General features: G+C 68.9%; 2 protein-coding genes across 3 annotated transcripts; both read right to left on the reverse strand.

The window, feature by feature from the left end:
- Positions 1-5,741: 5,741 nt before the first annotated feature.
- FAM174C (family with sequence similarity 174 member C) lies at positions 5,742-8,132 on the reverse strand. The gene is made up of 3 exons (XM_046638161.1): positions 7,829-8,132; positions 6,767-6,883; positions 5,742-6,109 (listed from the first exon to the last, which is right to left on the reverse strand). Exons 1-3 carry the CDS (start codon positions 8,122-8,124, stop codon positions 5,830-5,832), a joined length of 693 nt encoding a protein of 230 aa, XP_046494117.1. The 5' UTR covers positions 8,125-8,132; the 3' UTR covers positions 5,742-5,829.
- Positions 8,133-8,982: 850 nt separating this feature from the next.
- Positions 8,983-13,320, reverse strand: CIRBP (cold inducible RNA binding protein). 2 transcript variants are annotated; one of them, XR_006885083.1, is made up of 7 exons: positions 12,310-13,320; positions 11,967-12,073; positions 11,753-11,891; positions 11,581-11,662; positions 11,438-11,508; positions 9,214-9,351; positions 8,983-9,125 (listed from the first exon to the last, which is right to left on the reverse strand). XR_006885083.1 is itself a non-coding variant. In XM_046638160.1 (6 exons), the coding sequence occupies exons 1-6, from the start codon at positions 12,410-12,412 to the stop codon at positions 11,102-11,104; spliced, it is 519 nt and encodes a 172-aa protein (XP_046494116.1). In that variant the 5' UTR covers positions 12,413-13,320; the 3' UTR covers positions 10,410-11,101. The 2 variants fall into 2 exon arrangements, 1 of the variants encoding a protein (XP_046494116.1); XM_046638160.1 differs by lacking the exons at positions 8,983-9,125; positions 9,214-9,351 and adding an exon at positions 10,410-11,118.
- Positions 13,321-13,326: the final 6 nt, after the last annotated feature.

The raw sequence follows: 13,326 nt of genomic DNA on the forward strand, positions 1-13,326 counted from the left end.
GCTCCCGCCACCAGGCCCGTCTGCAGAGCCTGGCGGCCGCCAGTGCACAGAGAAGACAGTGATGCCTCAAATCGTGGGACCCCCTCATCCAAACCCACACCCCCAAATCCTAACCCGGGTGGGCCAACCCCCGGCCTCCTGGGCCCGCCTGGTGAAGACTCAGCTGTCAGACTGACCCAAGTCCAAAGGGCCTGTCCACTGCTGCCTCCCGGGGGGCCCGGCACAGTCACCTCCCCTCTCCCTGCCTGCTTCCTCATCTGGGAAGTGGAACCGGGGTCCCTCCCTCAGGCCCCAAGCGTGCTGGGCAAACAGTAGGTGCCCCATATAGGTTGAGTCTGAGCAGCTCAGGAGGGAATCCAGGCCAACAGCAGGTGTGTGAACACGCGGGAGGAGTCCGACAAGGGTAGGAGAACAGGAATGGGGTTCAGGCAGAAGGCGCAGCTTGAGCAAAGGCCCAGGGGTCTGACTTGTTCAGAGGACCCAGAGTGATCATTCCTGGGGGTCTGACCGCAGGCAAGGAATTGGGGGCCCGCCCCTCTGGTTCTGTCCTTATTCACGCCACAGCCTCCCTCTCCAGACTCTGAGCCTGGGGTGGTACGCTGTCACCAAGCGCTGGCTGAGTTTGTGTCACTCGTCCAGGCCTGGCGCGGGATCCGGGAGCCCAGAGCTCTTGAACTGGAGGGTCCCCATGCAAGGGATTGTCCAAACTCCTTGCAGGAACCATGAGAGGCCGGAGATTGGTAAACTGACCGCCCCAGGGAGGTGAGGACGCCCGATGGACCCACCACAGCCACACACCTTTGACGTGTTGTGGCCATGAGCACGTGTCCCCTGAGCTTCTTCCTTCCGCCACTTCCCCGCCGGCTCCACTTCCCGACCTTTGCTCCGGCCTCGGAGTCCTTTCCCTTCTCTTCCCATTCAAATTCTGCTTGTCCTTCAAGGCCAGGCCCGCCCTGAGCCCCCTTCCCCTGCAGGACGAGCGAGGTTCTCCGTCCTCTGCCCTCTGGGGAACTCCGCCTGGCAGTGCTGGGTGTCCTGGTTTCTGGCTCCTGAATTCCCAGGCCTGCCCCAGGTGGCTCCTCAGAGGAGAGCTGGGACCTGCCCCCGGCTGGTGGCCGAGGCCAGCCCAGAGGCCCAGAGAAGACCAGATCCAGCCCAGGGTCACTTGGCAGGGCCCGCAGACAGACCCCTGGATGCCGCTGGAGCGAGGGCCTGGGGTTCCAGCAGCTCAGGCCCAGGCTGGCCCAGGCTGGCCGGTCCGGCACTTTGGGAGCAGAGGCGTGGCAGGTGGGCACGGGTGGCAGGGTCACAAGCCCAGGGCCTGGCCAGCCCGGCAGCCTGCCTGGCAGAGGGGGCCTTCAGGAAGCTCCCTCCACCCCCGGGGCGGGAAACCCTTCCTGCCTTACGGGACCTCCCAGACGGGGCGGGGGGCCCCCGTTTGACCCCAGCAGGACTGGACCTCACTGCGGGAGCAGCAGGGTGCACCGGGGTAAGGGACCGCCTCAGCAAAGGCCCGGCGCCGGGTCAGCTCATTTGCATGCAGGGACCACCGAGGCGAGAGCCGCCACCGCCGCCCGCCGCCGCCGAGCGGATTTGAGCAGAAGCTCCGTTTTCCTTCTGTTCTTGTCTCTCTCAAGGTCAGAGCCGGAGCAGGGACGGGAACAAAGGCGCGCGGCCCCCATTCAACCTCGCGGTGCCCGCGGCCGCTCCCACGGGAGGGGCCCCAGGGGGGGCGGCAGGACAGCATCGAGGGCTGGCCCCGGGCGAGGCGGGGGTGGGGGTGCGGGGACAGCTGCCCGTGCTTGTGGGGACCCCTGCCCGGCAGGGGACCACCATGGGCACCCAGGAGGCCCTGTCCCCTCCCAGGGCTGGTGGCCATCCCAGCCTCCAGGTTAGGCTGGCAGGGGCTCAGCGGGAGTAAGCTTCCTCTGGAGTCAAGGGTCAAAGGTCAGGCTCACGCTGAGGACAGGGGTCAGTCTTGGGTTCAAGGCTCAGTCACGGTCAGGGGTCATCCAGGGTCGCTGTCAGCCCCAGGCTCAAACTGATGACAGGGGTCTGTCCCCATCCCTCCTGGGCCACACTCTTGGGCTCCAGGATCTGCCCCAGACTGGGGGGGTGGTCCTTGTCCCCTCCAGGTGCAGGCCCGCCCCCTAGCCTGTGCCCAGCCTCTGGTCCCACCACTGCTGCCCACTGACCCCTGACCCCACCCATGAGCCGCCTACCTGGCCAGTCGGCCGAGTCCCCGGGGCTCGGGATCAGTGTCCAGCGCCCCTCAGCCTTCAAAGTCCACGGGGCCCTGGGGGAAGCTAAAAATATTCGGGGAGAAATTTCTCATTACAGAATCAACAGGACCCAAGCGGCAGCCTGCTCCAGTCCTGGCGGTTTTCAGAAGCCCCAGGCGGGGACTGAGAGGGTGGCCGGGGAGAGCAGGGCCTCAGCGAGGCGGGTGGGCGCCCGCTGGCCCGGGTCAGAGCGGGGGCCCAGAGAGCAGCCGTGTCCAGGAGGGTCCCCGGCTGTCGGCTGTTGTCGCTGAAAATAAACACGTACCCCTGTCGGTTGCTGAGGAATTAAAATTCCCCCCCTGGTGACCCGTGTCCAGCCAGGCCCTGGAATCTCAGCCCCACTGAGACGCCCGTCACCCCCATCCCAGCCACCCACCCACCTGCGGGACAGGAACCCACGCCTGCAGCTTCCTCCCCACCGTCCTCCCCACCCTCCTCCCGTCCCTCTCTCCTCCTCGATACCCTCTTCCTCCCCACCCTCCTCCCTCCTCCCTCCCCACCCTCCCAGCCCCAGGGCCTGGACACGGACCCTGTCCTCCTGAGGTGACCCCTGGCCAGTCTGGGGACTAGACCGCCGTTGTCCAGAACTTCCCTCGAGGGTGGAAACGTTCCACACCAGCACCGTCCAGTACGGGTGCCCCCAGCTGCCGTGGCCACTGGGCACGTGAAACAGGGCCAGCGCCATGAAGAACCTGGAGGGTTTTCAATTCACTCCCTTTTAATTCGTGTAACGGTAAAGAGCCACCACGGCTCTTGCCCTGGGCAGCAGAACTCCGGGCCTCTTGGAGCCACTCCTGGGTGTGCACCTGGCCGGGGACACCTGCCTGGGACCAGGACATTGAGGACTGCCTGGGAGGGCCCGCAGCTCAGACCCCCCCCCAGAGAGACTGAGGTGGGGTGCCAGGGGTCAAGAGGGGTCGGGGGTCCCAGGAACCCCAGGGAGGCACAGCCGCCGAGTCTGCGGACCCCAGGTGGTGGCAGGTGGCCTTGCTGGGTGCCGGGGCCGTGTCGGAGGGAGTCCCACATCAGGGCCAGTGGAGGAGTCGCCCCCGTCCCAGGAGGACACCTCGCCTTGACCCCACGGCTGGCCGGCTGGTGGCCAGAAGAAGGCTGGCCACAAGCCACCCCTTCAGCGAGTCCGGGCGTCCAGCTTCTCCAGCTTCCACGTCCCTGTTCCCAGACGGAGAGCCGAGGGCACAGCGCAGCAGCCAGGAGCCGGACACCCCACCTGGCCCGCAGCTGGGGGCACCAGTTTGTGGCCTGTCCAGTGGGCACGGCCCGCGGGGTGCAGGCGGCGGGAGGGCCCTCGAGGCGCCGGGTTGGCGCACCCCCACCTGGCACGGGCTTGGGATCCGCTCCACGCAACCCCCATGTGTCCCGTGTCCATCCCGTGTGCATGACCATCCGTGTCGCGTGTCCTTGCGGCCATGTGTGGCTGTGCCCGCGAGGGAGCACGTGAGGTGGAGGAAAGTGCTGGAAACCGTGCCCTGGCTTGCTCGTGCGCACACACGGGCCCTGGAGCAGTGGGGACCGCGGCCTTTCATGTCGCGCCCACGGCCCCTCTCCGGGCTTCAGCTGTGGGAACGTGCTGCTACCAGCACGTTAACCTTGGCAGGGCCGCCCGTTCCCGCCCCCAGGCCACCGCTGACCGGGCGCTGACAGGCACAAGGGCTGAAGGTGCCGGGTACCCCTGCCCGCCCCCCATGACGGGTTGGGCAGGGGCCGGGCGCGGGGCGGGCAGTGTGTTCCCGGAAGCGGATGGCAGAGCGCGGGCTCTCTCCTGACCTCATTACAGTAATTAATGTGCCTTTTGAAGCCCGAGGAAGCGCTCGGAGCTGTGGGAGAGGGACACGGATCACGGTGGGGGCGGGGGGGGGGGGGGGCGCGGGGCGGGTGGGGGGGGGGCGCGGGGGGGGGGGGGGGGGGGGGGGGGGGCCCGTTCAGAGTCAGACAGACACACAGTCAAACACATGCAGAGAGACCCCCCTGGGAGACACATTGGGAGACAACAGCCAGAGCCCGCGGGGCATGCGCATGACATCTCGGGACCTCCCAAAGACTCTGGTCTCATTTCCTCAACTTCCCTGCAGGACCTGCTGGCCCCTCAGTGCAGGACCCTCCCAAAAATAGGAGGGGGAGGGCAGTCAGGGAGAGCTTCCTGGAGGTGGCAGCTGGGCATCAGAGGGGTAAAGGGCACTGTGAGCAGACTTGGGGTGGAGAAGGCAATAGAGACACTCAAGAAAGCAGACCGGGGACCAGCTCAGAGGACCCTGAGTGGAGAAGAGAGTGACTGGCTGAGGGTGACAGAGCCGGCTCCTCGGCACCCTGGTGGCGGGCAGGGACTCAGGCTCAGGCCCAGAAGGCAGGGTCAGCGGGGCTGATAGGTGAACAGGCCCCAGGAACCGATGGGTCCCAAACGGGCAGCAGGTGGGTCCATCCCTCGGTGGACACACGGACAACATGGGGCTCAGAGATGTGAGAAATGGGACCCCCCAAATGGAAATATTTCTTCACCTGACCGGTAAGCTTGTGGGGAGAGGCTCAACCACACCTGGGCCCAGCGGCCAGTGGGACACGGCTGCCACCTGGTGGCAGCTCTTCCTAACAACATGGTGGTCGTGTCTCTGGCCAGTGGCCACGGAGCCCTGACTACCGGCAACCACAGGCCACACCTTTGCCTCCAACCATACAGATGATTGGGGTGACAAGCCAGGACCAGACTCTGCTTCGAAACAGCTTGCAGAGAAAACAAGGACCTCAGAAAAACCCACTGAGACCCTCGAAGGCAATGGGGGGGTTCAGGCGCCCCAGATGGGGTTGGGGTGCCCAAAATGGGAGACAAGGTGCCCGGGATGGGGGTTCAGGTGCCCGAGATGGGGTTCAGGTCCCCGGGATGGAGATCAGGTGCCCAGGATGGGGATCCAGGTGCCCGTGATGGGGGTCAGGAGCCCGGGATGGGGGTCAGGTCACTGACGGATTCCACAGGAGGCTGATAGGGGAGGAACATGGGGGCACAGGGGCCCTCAGGCTGCAGGAAGCTCCACCTGCCTACATTACAGCCCCAGAGCTCCCTGGGAAATGCCCCCCAAAATGCTGGTGATAGGAGGGGAGGAGATGGGGATGCTGCAGAACCTGACCCTTGAGAGACCCCAAGCTGAAGACAGCAGGGAGAAAGGAGCCCGTGAGCAGGGACTTTGACGGATGAATGAGAGTTCTCTCCGGGCCCCAGTGCAGTGACTGTCGGGGCCTTCGTCCAGGCAAGTGGGAGCAGGCGTCCCCTATCTCTCCATCTGCCCGTGGGATTCCTCACTGGACCCTCCAAACAGCGGGGGCGAGGCCCAAGCAGCCAGCTTGGTCACGGAGGGGAGAAGGGAGGCGCAGATGGAACCTGGCTCTGCCGCCCACGCCCGTCGTGAGCCAGGATGCCAGGCCTGGCCTGGTGTTGACATGGGCACCAAGACAGAGCCACCACTCCTTTATTGTCCCCAGCCCAGGGGGAAGGTGCTCCCAGACAGGCCTTCAGCCCCGCCGCCCCCCAGGCCTCGGTTCAGGCCAGCCACGTCCCCACAGCAAAGAGCAAGCAGCACAAGCCACAGTCCGGCCAGGCGGCCTGAGTCCTGGGAGGGGCTGCCAGAGCCTCTCTGGCTTCTACCGGCCATCTTGGGTGGTCCTGTGCAGGCGGGGGCTGAAGCGGCTTCAGGGAGGCTGGGCAGGTCCCACACGAGCTGTCGCGGTGCAGCCAGGCCAACAAAAGACTCAGTGACTGCGCCAGGCACTGGGGGTGACCCCGCGTCTTGTCCTTCCCCCAGGGCTGCTGGAAACACCACCTGTATGACCCAAGCATCTGGAAGGTGAGGGGCAGGAGTGAGCTGGGGAATGAGGGCCCGCTCCCCTCCCAACCCACGTGCCGGGCACTCACCCTCCACAGCCCCGACCCCAGGCCCACCCCAGCCCACTCAGACGAAGGGGCTGCCAGATCGCACCAACACCCCCACAGGTGGTGTCAGAACCACCTGCCGGTCCCGTGGCCTCCTGCCTGAGCCCCCAACACACTGGACAGGCTACTGCTCCCTGCTCCCCCTTCGCCGGCTGGGTGTCGGGTGGCCCTCTGCCGCAGGTGCACTTCCCGGGGCTGGGGCCACGGAGAGCTGTGCCTGACCCACCCCCTTGGCAGCAGCCAGACTCCTCCTCCACCTCTAACGTTGATCTCGCCCTTCAAGGTCAGGCCCAGGGTAAGCATCTACCGACTCAGGCGCTGCGACCCACGCCCATCTTAAAGAAACGGGAAACGGAGGCTGACAAGGAACACCAAGCCCAAGGACACACAACTTGCCACTGCAAAGCCAGTGCTTCAGGCCGGGCCACACTTGTACTGTGATGACCTCGATGACCTCACGGGGTGGGGGTCTTCCCTCTCTCCAGCCCAGCCCCAGCCCCTCAGCCCAACCCCCCAGACCCCGGAGGTGGGGGCAAGGCCGTGCTACCATGTCAGATTCCTGCTTTCAAACACCGTCTCCTCGTCGCTGTCCAGCGAGGCCATCTCCGCGGACTCCTCGGTGTTGGCCAGCAGGCCATACCTCCGCCGCTGCGGCTTCTTCAACCTGGAAGCAGGCCTGGGCGCTGACGGCCGTGTCCGGCCTAGGGGGCCGCTGACACCCGCTCCTGCTTCCCCCTTCCCCAGGGAGTGCCGGCACTCGGCCTCCCCTGCCCCACCCCACAGCCCCGTTGGTTGCTCTCCCGTCAATAACTAGAGACAGACGCGCCGGGCCGAGGCCTCCGGGCCAGGGCTGAGTGAGTCTAAGAGACGCGGGGAGGACTTGCCGGACATCGAGCGGAGAGCTGTCGCCCAGAAGCTCGTCCTGTCCCGCCCTGCCCCCCACCCCAGGGAAAGGAGGGGATCCTTCAGCGGCGGGCGCAGCAGCATCCTCGGAGACAGAAATGCACTGGGCACCCCCAGGAGCGCCAATGGGGACAAAAAGATCCCTTTAGAGCGTCTGCACGTGGTCAGCTGTGTGACAAAGATGTCACACTTCTGGGTGTCAGCCTCGGAGAGGAGGCCAAGCGCCGAGGTCAGGGGCCTGCGGAGGGCGCCACGGGGCCTGAGCGGGCAGAGCATGCCGTCCACGGAAGGAGAGTCCCCAACCTCGGGGCAGGAGGGCAGAACCCAGAGCCCGACCTCGGCCAACGCTGGGGCGCGCTCCGGCCGGGCTCCGCTCCCGCCCCGGGCCGCGGGCCCCGCGCTCACCATCGCCGCAGAGAAGCAGTGGCAGAGCAGAGAGACAAAGCGAGGGGCCACGGGGTCCCGACGCAACCCAAACTCCTGCTCTCTGATCGACGGCGCCTGCAAACCCGGCAGCCGCGCCTCCTACCTTATGTATAGGCCCGGAACATCACGTGACCGCATGGTCCCGCCCACCCCACCCACGTGACAGCGACGCCCCACCCACGCCCGCTCCGGGGGCGGGGCTCTCGCGCCCCAGCACGTGAGGCGCGAGGCGCGCGTTGATTGGCCGCGCCAGGGTGGCGGCGGCGGGCGCCGGACGCACCTGAACGCCCGGATGAGGAAGTAGAGCGCGACCAGGCCGCTGAGGCCCGTGAGCACGTAGAAGGAGCGCAGCAGCGGCGAGCCCGGCGCGGCCGGCGCGCGCGGGTGCGTGCCGTTGTGCGGCGCGCCCGGCTGGCTCCCGTTCGTCACGGCGGGCGACGGCGAGAATGTGGCGTGCGCGGGGCGCGACGACCTGGGCGTGGTCTCCTGGGCCCCGCACAGCAGCGCCGGCAGCAGAATCGCCGGCAGCAACAGCAGCAGCAGCAGCGGCGGCGGCGGCAGCACGCGCGGCCCCATGGCCCGCCGGAAGCGGAGGCTGCCCCGCCCTCGCCGCGCTGTCACTCACCGGCGCCAGCCAATGGCCCGCGGGGGCGGGGCCCGACTCCGGAAACGCCCGCCCCGCCCCGGGCCGCTCTCGGGGCGTCTCCCCGCGCCCTGGCCCCGCGGCCCCGCCGCGCCAGGCCTCAGTTGCCCTGGGCCGGACCGGGTCACGGCAGCTGGGCGCGCCACAGGGTCGCCGCCCAAGGACCCGCACGGACGAGGCCACGCCACGCAGGACGGCTGGGGCCGAGCCTGGGCTCCCTCCGGTCCGGGCCCCGACTCGCTGTTCTCGGCCGGTGGGCTCTCCCGCAGCCCGTGCAGCCCGGGGGCCGGTGGGCCAGCAGGGCGGCCGTGCCGCGGCCCGCGCCGTCCACGAGGCCAGGGCATCGGCGCCCGCAGAGCCAGGACCAGCAGACCGGACCGCCGGGAGACGCGGGGCCCTCGCTGTCCTGACCGCGCTGACCACACCGACAGGGCCCTGCGCCCGCTGCGCCGCCCCCACCCCGGGGGAGTTGAGGGGACCCGCTCGGCCCCAAGGCAGCAGCCCCAAGGCGCTGCACCCCAAGACCAGCGAGGAGGCCACCAGCCCGGCCGGGAAGCAGGCTCGGCCCCGCAACACGGATGAGGCTGCCCGGTCACTCCGCCGAGACGGCCAGGGCCCGGCAGGGACGGGTGCCCATCACACCGCAGGAGACCTGCCCGAGGGAGCGAGGACGTGACCAGCGGGTCTTTCTGCTTTGGGTCCAGCTCACACCCTGAGCAAAGGCCGACAACGCCTTCTCTTCTGGACGCCGCCACCTCCCCGCCGCACCCACAGCAGACTCAGATTCCGGGTGGACACACCAGCCCTTTATTGCAGTCCGACTCCCACGTCCCGTCGCCGCTGTGGACAGGGGCTGGCCCCCGTGCAGGCCGCCACACACCGTCCTCCTGGGGCGACTCAAGCCCCGAGCCCCAGCCTCGCCAGGAAGCACCTGCTGGAAAGACGAGGGGTGAGCGCCGGCTGCAGCGGCGGGAGAGAGCCCTCCAGGAGGGCCGCGTGTCGCCCCCTGGAACGGCACTTACAGGTGGCAGGCTTCCAGGACAGGTGGCTGCGCCTCCGACTCTTGCCCCCAGGTGAAGTCCCTCTTGGGACAGTGACCCCAGATCACCGCCGCTCTCGGTGGGGGCCACCGTTCTGAACCGCACTGGCCTCCCTTCAACCTGCCAAAGCAAAGGGGCATCACCCCCGCCGTCCGGGCCGCGCTCGCCGCTCCCCGTCCCGCCTCCCCCGAAACGCTGCGCAGCTCCTAGGAGGGTCTCAAGCTGGTCCTCAGGCCATCCCGGCAGCAGCCCGTCACGGGCGTGCCCACGGCGGCCTGCACTCGCAGGGGAGCCGGGCCCTGCCCGTCGCGTGGGCTGGGGGCAAAAACGCACGGCGGCAGCAGAGACCAGGGACCTAGAGCGAGGGGGCGACTCGGGCAGCCCTCAGAAGCCCGTCGGCCGAGCAACAAAAACCCAAAAGGCAGGGCGTTCGGCGGGCTCCAATCCTGCTTACGGGCTGAACCCACTCGCAGGCGCGACTGCCCGGCCGCTGGCCTGGCCGCAGGCGGGAAAGGCAGACGGCCAGGATCGGACATTAGTGCTAACTTGATTTACAGAAAGCAGAAAACGAAAAGCGGAAAAGCGAAAACCAGTCCGGGAGCATTCCCGGCACGTGACCGCACTGCCACTGGATCCCGGCCCAGAGGGGACGCGGGCGGGCGCGGAGGGCGTTACCTCGAGGTCCAGGCTATCTCCGCATACGAGCTAGCCCAGGGAGCCGCTTGCGTCTCGGAGGTCTGCTGGGCGCGCAGCACTTCCGTCCTCCGAGGGCAGCTTCTTAGGCTAGCGGAGAGCGCTCAGGACGTGGGGAGCGACAGCAGACCGGCCCGCCAGCCGGTCAGTCTGCGGCCGCCCCGGGACGCCGCGCCACCTGCCCTCCGGCCTGCCGCTAGACTGAGGCGGTGGGGTCGGCGTCAGTGCCCTGCGTCTGCCGCCTCTGAGCTCGCGGCCCGCCCCGTCAGCCCTCCGGCTGCCGCCGCCAGAGGCCTCCTGGGCTGCCCTGCGGTCCGAGCCGGCCGCTCCCGTCACCCACCTGCTCACCCGACCGGACGGTGGCCGTCGGCTGTCGGAGCGCCCGGCCAGCGCCGCTTCTCCCTGCCTGCCTGCCTAGCTCCCTGCTCGGGCGGGCTGCGCGGCCCGCGGCGCGAGGTGCGATGAGGGAAGGGGTCAGAGCGCGGTTCGTTTCAGACGGTCTTTTAATCGGCTTCGTGAAGCCAAAGAAACTGCGTACAAGGATTCCTCAACCACTTCAATACAACAGCGACGGATGCGCACACGTCTTCCGGTAAAAAAGGACGATATAAATAAACATGCCCAGGGCCTCGCCAGGGACGACCGCCGGCCGCGGGGGTGCGGGGCCTGGGCAGCCGGGCGCTCGGGGCGCCCCGGGCCGGTCCTACCGCGCTCCCCTCGGACACGGACACGGAGGGGGAAAAGCCTCCGCTCCTCAGCTCCCGACCAGAGCGGATTCCGAGTCCGTTCGATCTCAAGGGGAAGCAAAGCGGGGCTCCCTGTTCACGGGCCGACCCCACGGAAAAGAGAAACCAAGAAGGCAACACAACCAAAAAACCCACACGACCCCCAGCCATCTTCTAGAAGCTCCTGGCTCACGGGAGAAGAAAAAAGCAAACCCTGAAGTGCTTTTCAAAACGTTCTTAAAAACCTCAAAAACGGACAGCACTTCCTTAAAGAGAAAAGTCTAGTGACGAAGCCGTCCGGGGGTCAGGAGCGGTCAGGCTGCGTCTGACAAGATGGGACGGAGAACTACAAAAGTGGGGTCGGGGAGTGTGGTCACTACACGTCAACGGCTCAGCGAAGCTCCCACAATCGTTAGGGACACAGCCAGCGGCACGATCTCGAGCAGCAGGCCTTACTCGCTGTGTGTAGCTGAGGACAGAAGCAGGCACAGTGTCAACGCGCCGAGCGCGGTGGGCAGCGCTCCCCGCCCGGGGCCTGGAGGGTCGGGCCGCCGCCTCCCCCCGCGCCCAGCGGCCGGCCGGGCGTGCACTGCGGCCACCTGCTCGAGGGTCAGCGGCCTGTGCTGCTCGGCCGCCGCGTCCTGCCTCTCGTCGTGGGGCAGAAACAGCCGCTGGGACCGACACCCGAGAGGCAGCCCCGGCCCGCAGGGGCGAGGGCACCGACGAGGTCTGAGTGTCCCTCGCAGAGGCCGCCTGGCCCGACGGCCGGGCCTCGGGGCGCCACTTACCGTAGCTGTCGTAGCTGTCTCTGTAGGACCCGCCCGAGCTCCGGTCACCGTAGCCGCCGCCCTGACTCCGGCTGTGGGGGACACGTGGCGCTGGAGGGCACCTGGGACTCACCCCCCGGCCCCCCGCCGGCCCGCACCCTCACCTGCCGTAGTAGTCCCGGGAGCCCCCGTAGCCCCCGCTCCTCGATTCGAAGCGGCTCCCGCCGTAGCCTCGGTCCCCGCCGCCTAGACAAGGACACGATGGGCAATAGCCAGCTCCCGCCAGCCCCGCCCCGCTGCGTCCCGAGGGCCACGGGCCCCGAGCCCCGCACTCACCTCTCGAGAACCCGCGGCCCCGGCCTCGGCCCCCGCGGAAGAAGCCGCGGCCCCCGGCAGAGCCGCCGCGGTAGCCCCGGGAGCGGCTGTCCGACGACTTGCCCGCCTGGTCCACGCGGATCTGCCGCCCGTCCACGGACTGGAGACCGGAGAGCGGCCGGGTCAGCCTCTGCGCCCCGCGCGCTACACCCGGCCCCCTGCGCCCCCCCCTCACCTTCCCGTTCATGGCCATCATGGCGTCCTTGGCGTCGTCGATGTTCTCAAAGGTGACAAAGCCAAAACCCCGCGATCGCTGGGTCTCCCTGTCCTTGACGACCACCACTGCAGGGAACAGCGCCGGGCGTCAGCCACTTGCCTGCCCCGCAACCCCCCAGCCCGCAACCCCCCAGCCCCCACCCCCCCACCCCCCCGCAGCCCGCAGCCCCCTAGCCGCGCAGCCCCCCAGCCCCCGCAACCCCACAGGCCCGCAGCCCGCAGCCCCCTAGCCGCGCAGCCCCCCAGCCCCCGCAACCCCACAGGCCCGCAGCCCGCAGCCCCCTAGCCCGCGGCGGCCTCACCTTCCGAGATCTGCCCGTACTTGGAGAAAACCTGCTCCAGCGACTGCTCGTTGGTGTCGAAGCTCAGCCCCCCGACGAACAGCTTGCCCTCGTCCGACGCCATGGCGGCCTGCGGGCGCGGGGACCCCTGAGACCCTACCCGCGGGCGCGCCCTCCCCGCAGGCTCCCTCCCTCCACGCCAGCCTCCCCCACTCGAGGCGAGGACCCCAAGAACGGCCTTCTTCCCTGGATCGCGCCGAATCCCCAACCCGGGAGCCGGCTCCAACCAGCCCGGAACCGGCCTGTCACTCGGGGCCCCGCCCCCCGAGACGAGGGCCACACCCCGCGCCGCCCCCAAACCTCGGCTAAGGGGGGAGGTGCAGGGCTGGACACCCAAGGAGACACCGGCCACCACGGTCCCCGTGCCGAGGGGCGCGCTCACAGCCTGACCATCGGGAAGCGGGGCGCGTGGGGGGGGGTGCAGTGCTTGGTCCACTGGGGCGGGGGTGGGACTGGGGTGCTGACTTAGAGAACCTTCCGTGGGCGGGGAAACCCTCCGCCCAACGGATCCGGGGACACAGGTCAGATGGGGTGCCGGTGCCGCGACCCTGATCAGATCCGCCGGGACGTGGGGCGGCGGTCCCCTCGGCCAGCTACCGCGGGACAATGGGGACACGGGGAGCGGGGGCACCGGGGAGGGGGGACACCGGCAGCGGGGGCACGGGGACCGGGGGCACGGGGAACAGGGCCCCGCCCCGGGCCCGCCCCCGCCGCGCGCATGCGCCCCGCGCGCGCCCTGCGCCACTGCATCCGGGCCCTCGGCGCTCCCGCCATTTCGCTGGGCGCAGCCTCGCGATCGCGGCCGCCATTTTGCGGCGGCGCCCCGCTCACGAGTGGGCCCGGTCCGGGCGGGGGACGCCCTCCGGCCGCGGCTCGGCCTGGTCTCCCGCTGCCCCACGCCGCCGGCGGGGCGGACTCCACCCGGGGCCCGCCCCGGCACCGCCCCCGCCCAGGGGCGTGCCGCCGCCGCCGCCGCCG

The sequence above is a fragment of the Equus quagga genome, chromosome 14, assembly GCF_021613505.1.
Source record: "Equus quagga isolate Etosha38 chromosome 14, UCLA_HA_Equagga_1.0, whole genome shotgun sequence".
Classification (NCBI taxonomy): Eukaryota; Metazoa; Chordata; class Mammalia; order Perissodactyla; family Equidae; genus Equus; species Equus quagga.

Coding starts and splice junctions, on each gene's coding strand:
- FAM174C (XM_046638161.1), bottom strand. CDS start 8,124: ATGGGGCCGCGCGTGCTGCCGCCGCCGCCGCTGCTGCTGCTGCTGTTG. Junction 6,884..7,828: donor TTCCTCATCCGGGCGTTCAG/GTGCGTCCGGCG, acceptor GCCTGCTTCCAG/GTTGAAGAAGCCGCAGCGGC. Junction 6,110..6,766: donor GAAAGCAGGAATCTGACATG/GTAGCACGGCCT, acceptor TGGGTCATACAG/GTGGTGTTTCCAGCAGCCCT.
- CIRBP (XM_046638160.1), bottom strand. CDS start 12,412: ATGGCGTCGGACGAGGGCAAGCTGTTCGTCGGGGGGCTGAGCTTCGAC. Junction 12,074..12,309: donor GTACGGGCAGATCTCGGAAG/GTGAGGCCGCCG, acceptor TGTTCCCTGCAG/TGGTGGTCGTCAAGGACAGG. Junction 11,892..11,966: donor TGATGGCCATGAACGGGAAG/GTGAGGGGGGGG, acceptor TCCGGTCTCCAG/TCCGTGGACGGGCGGCAGAT.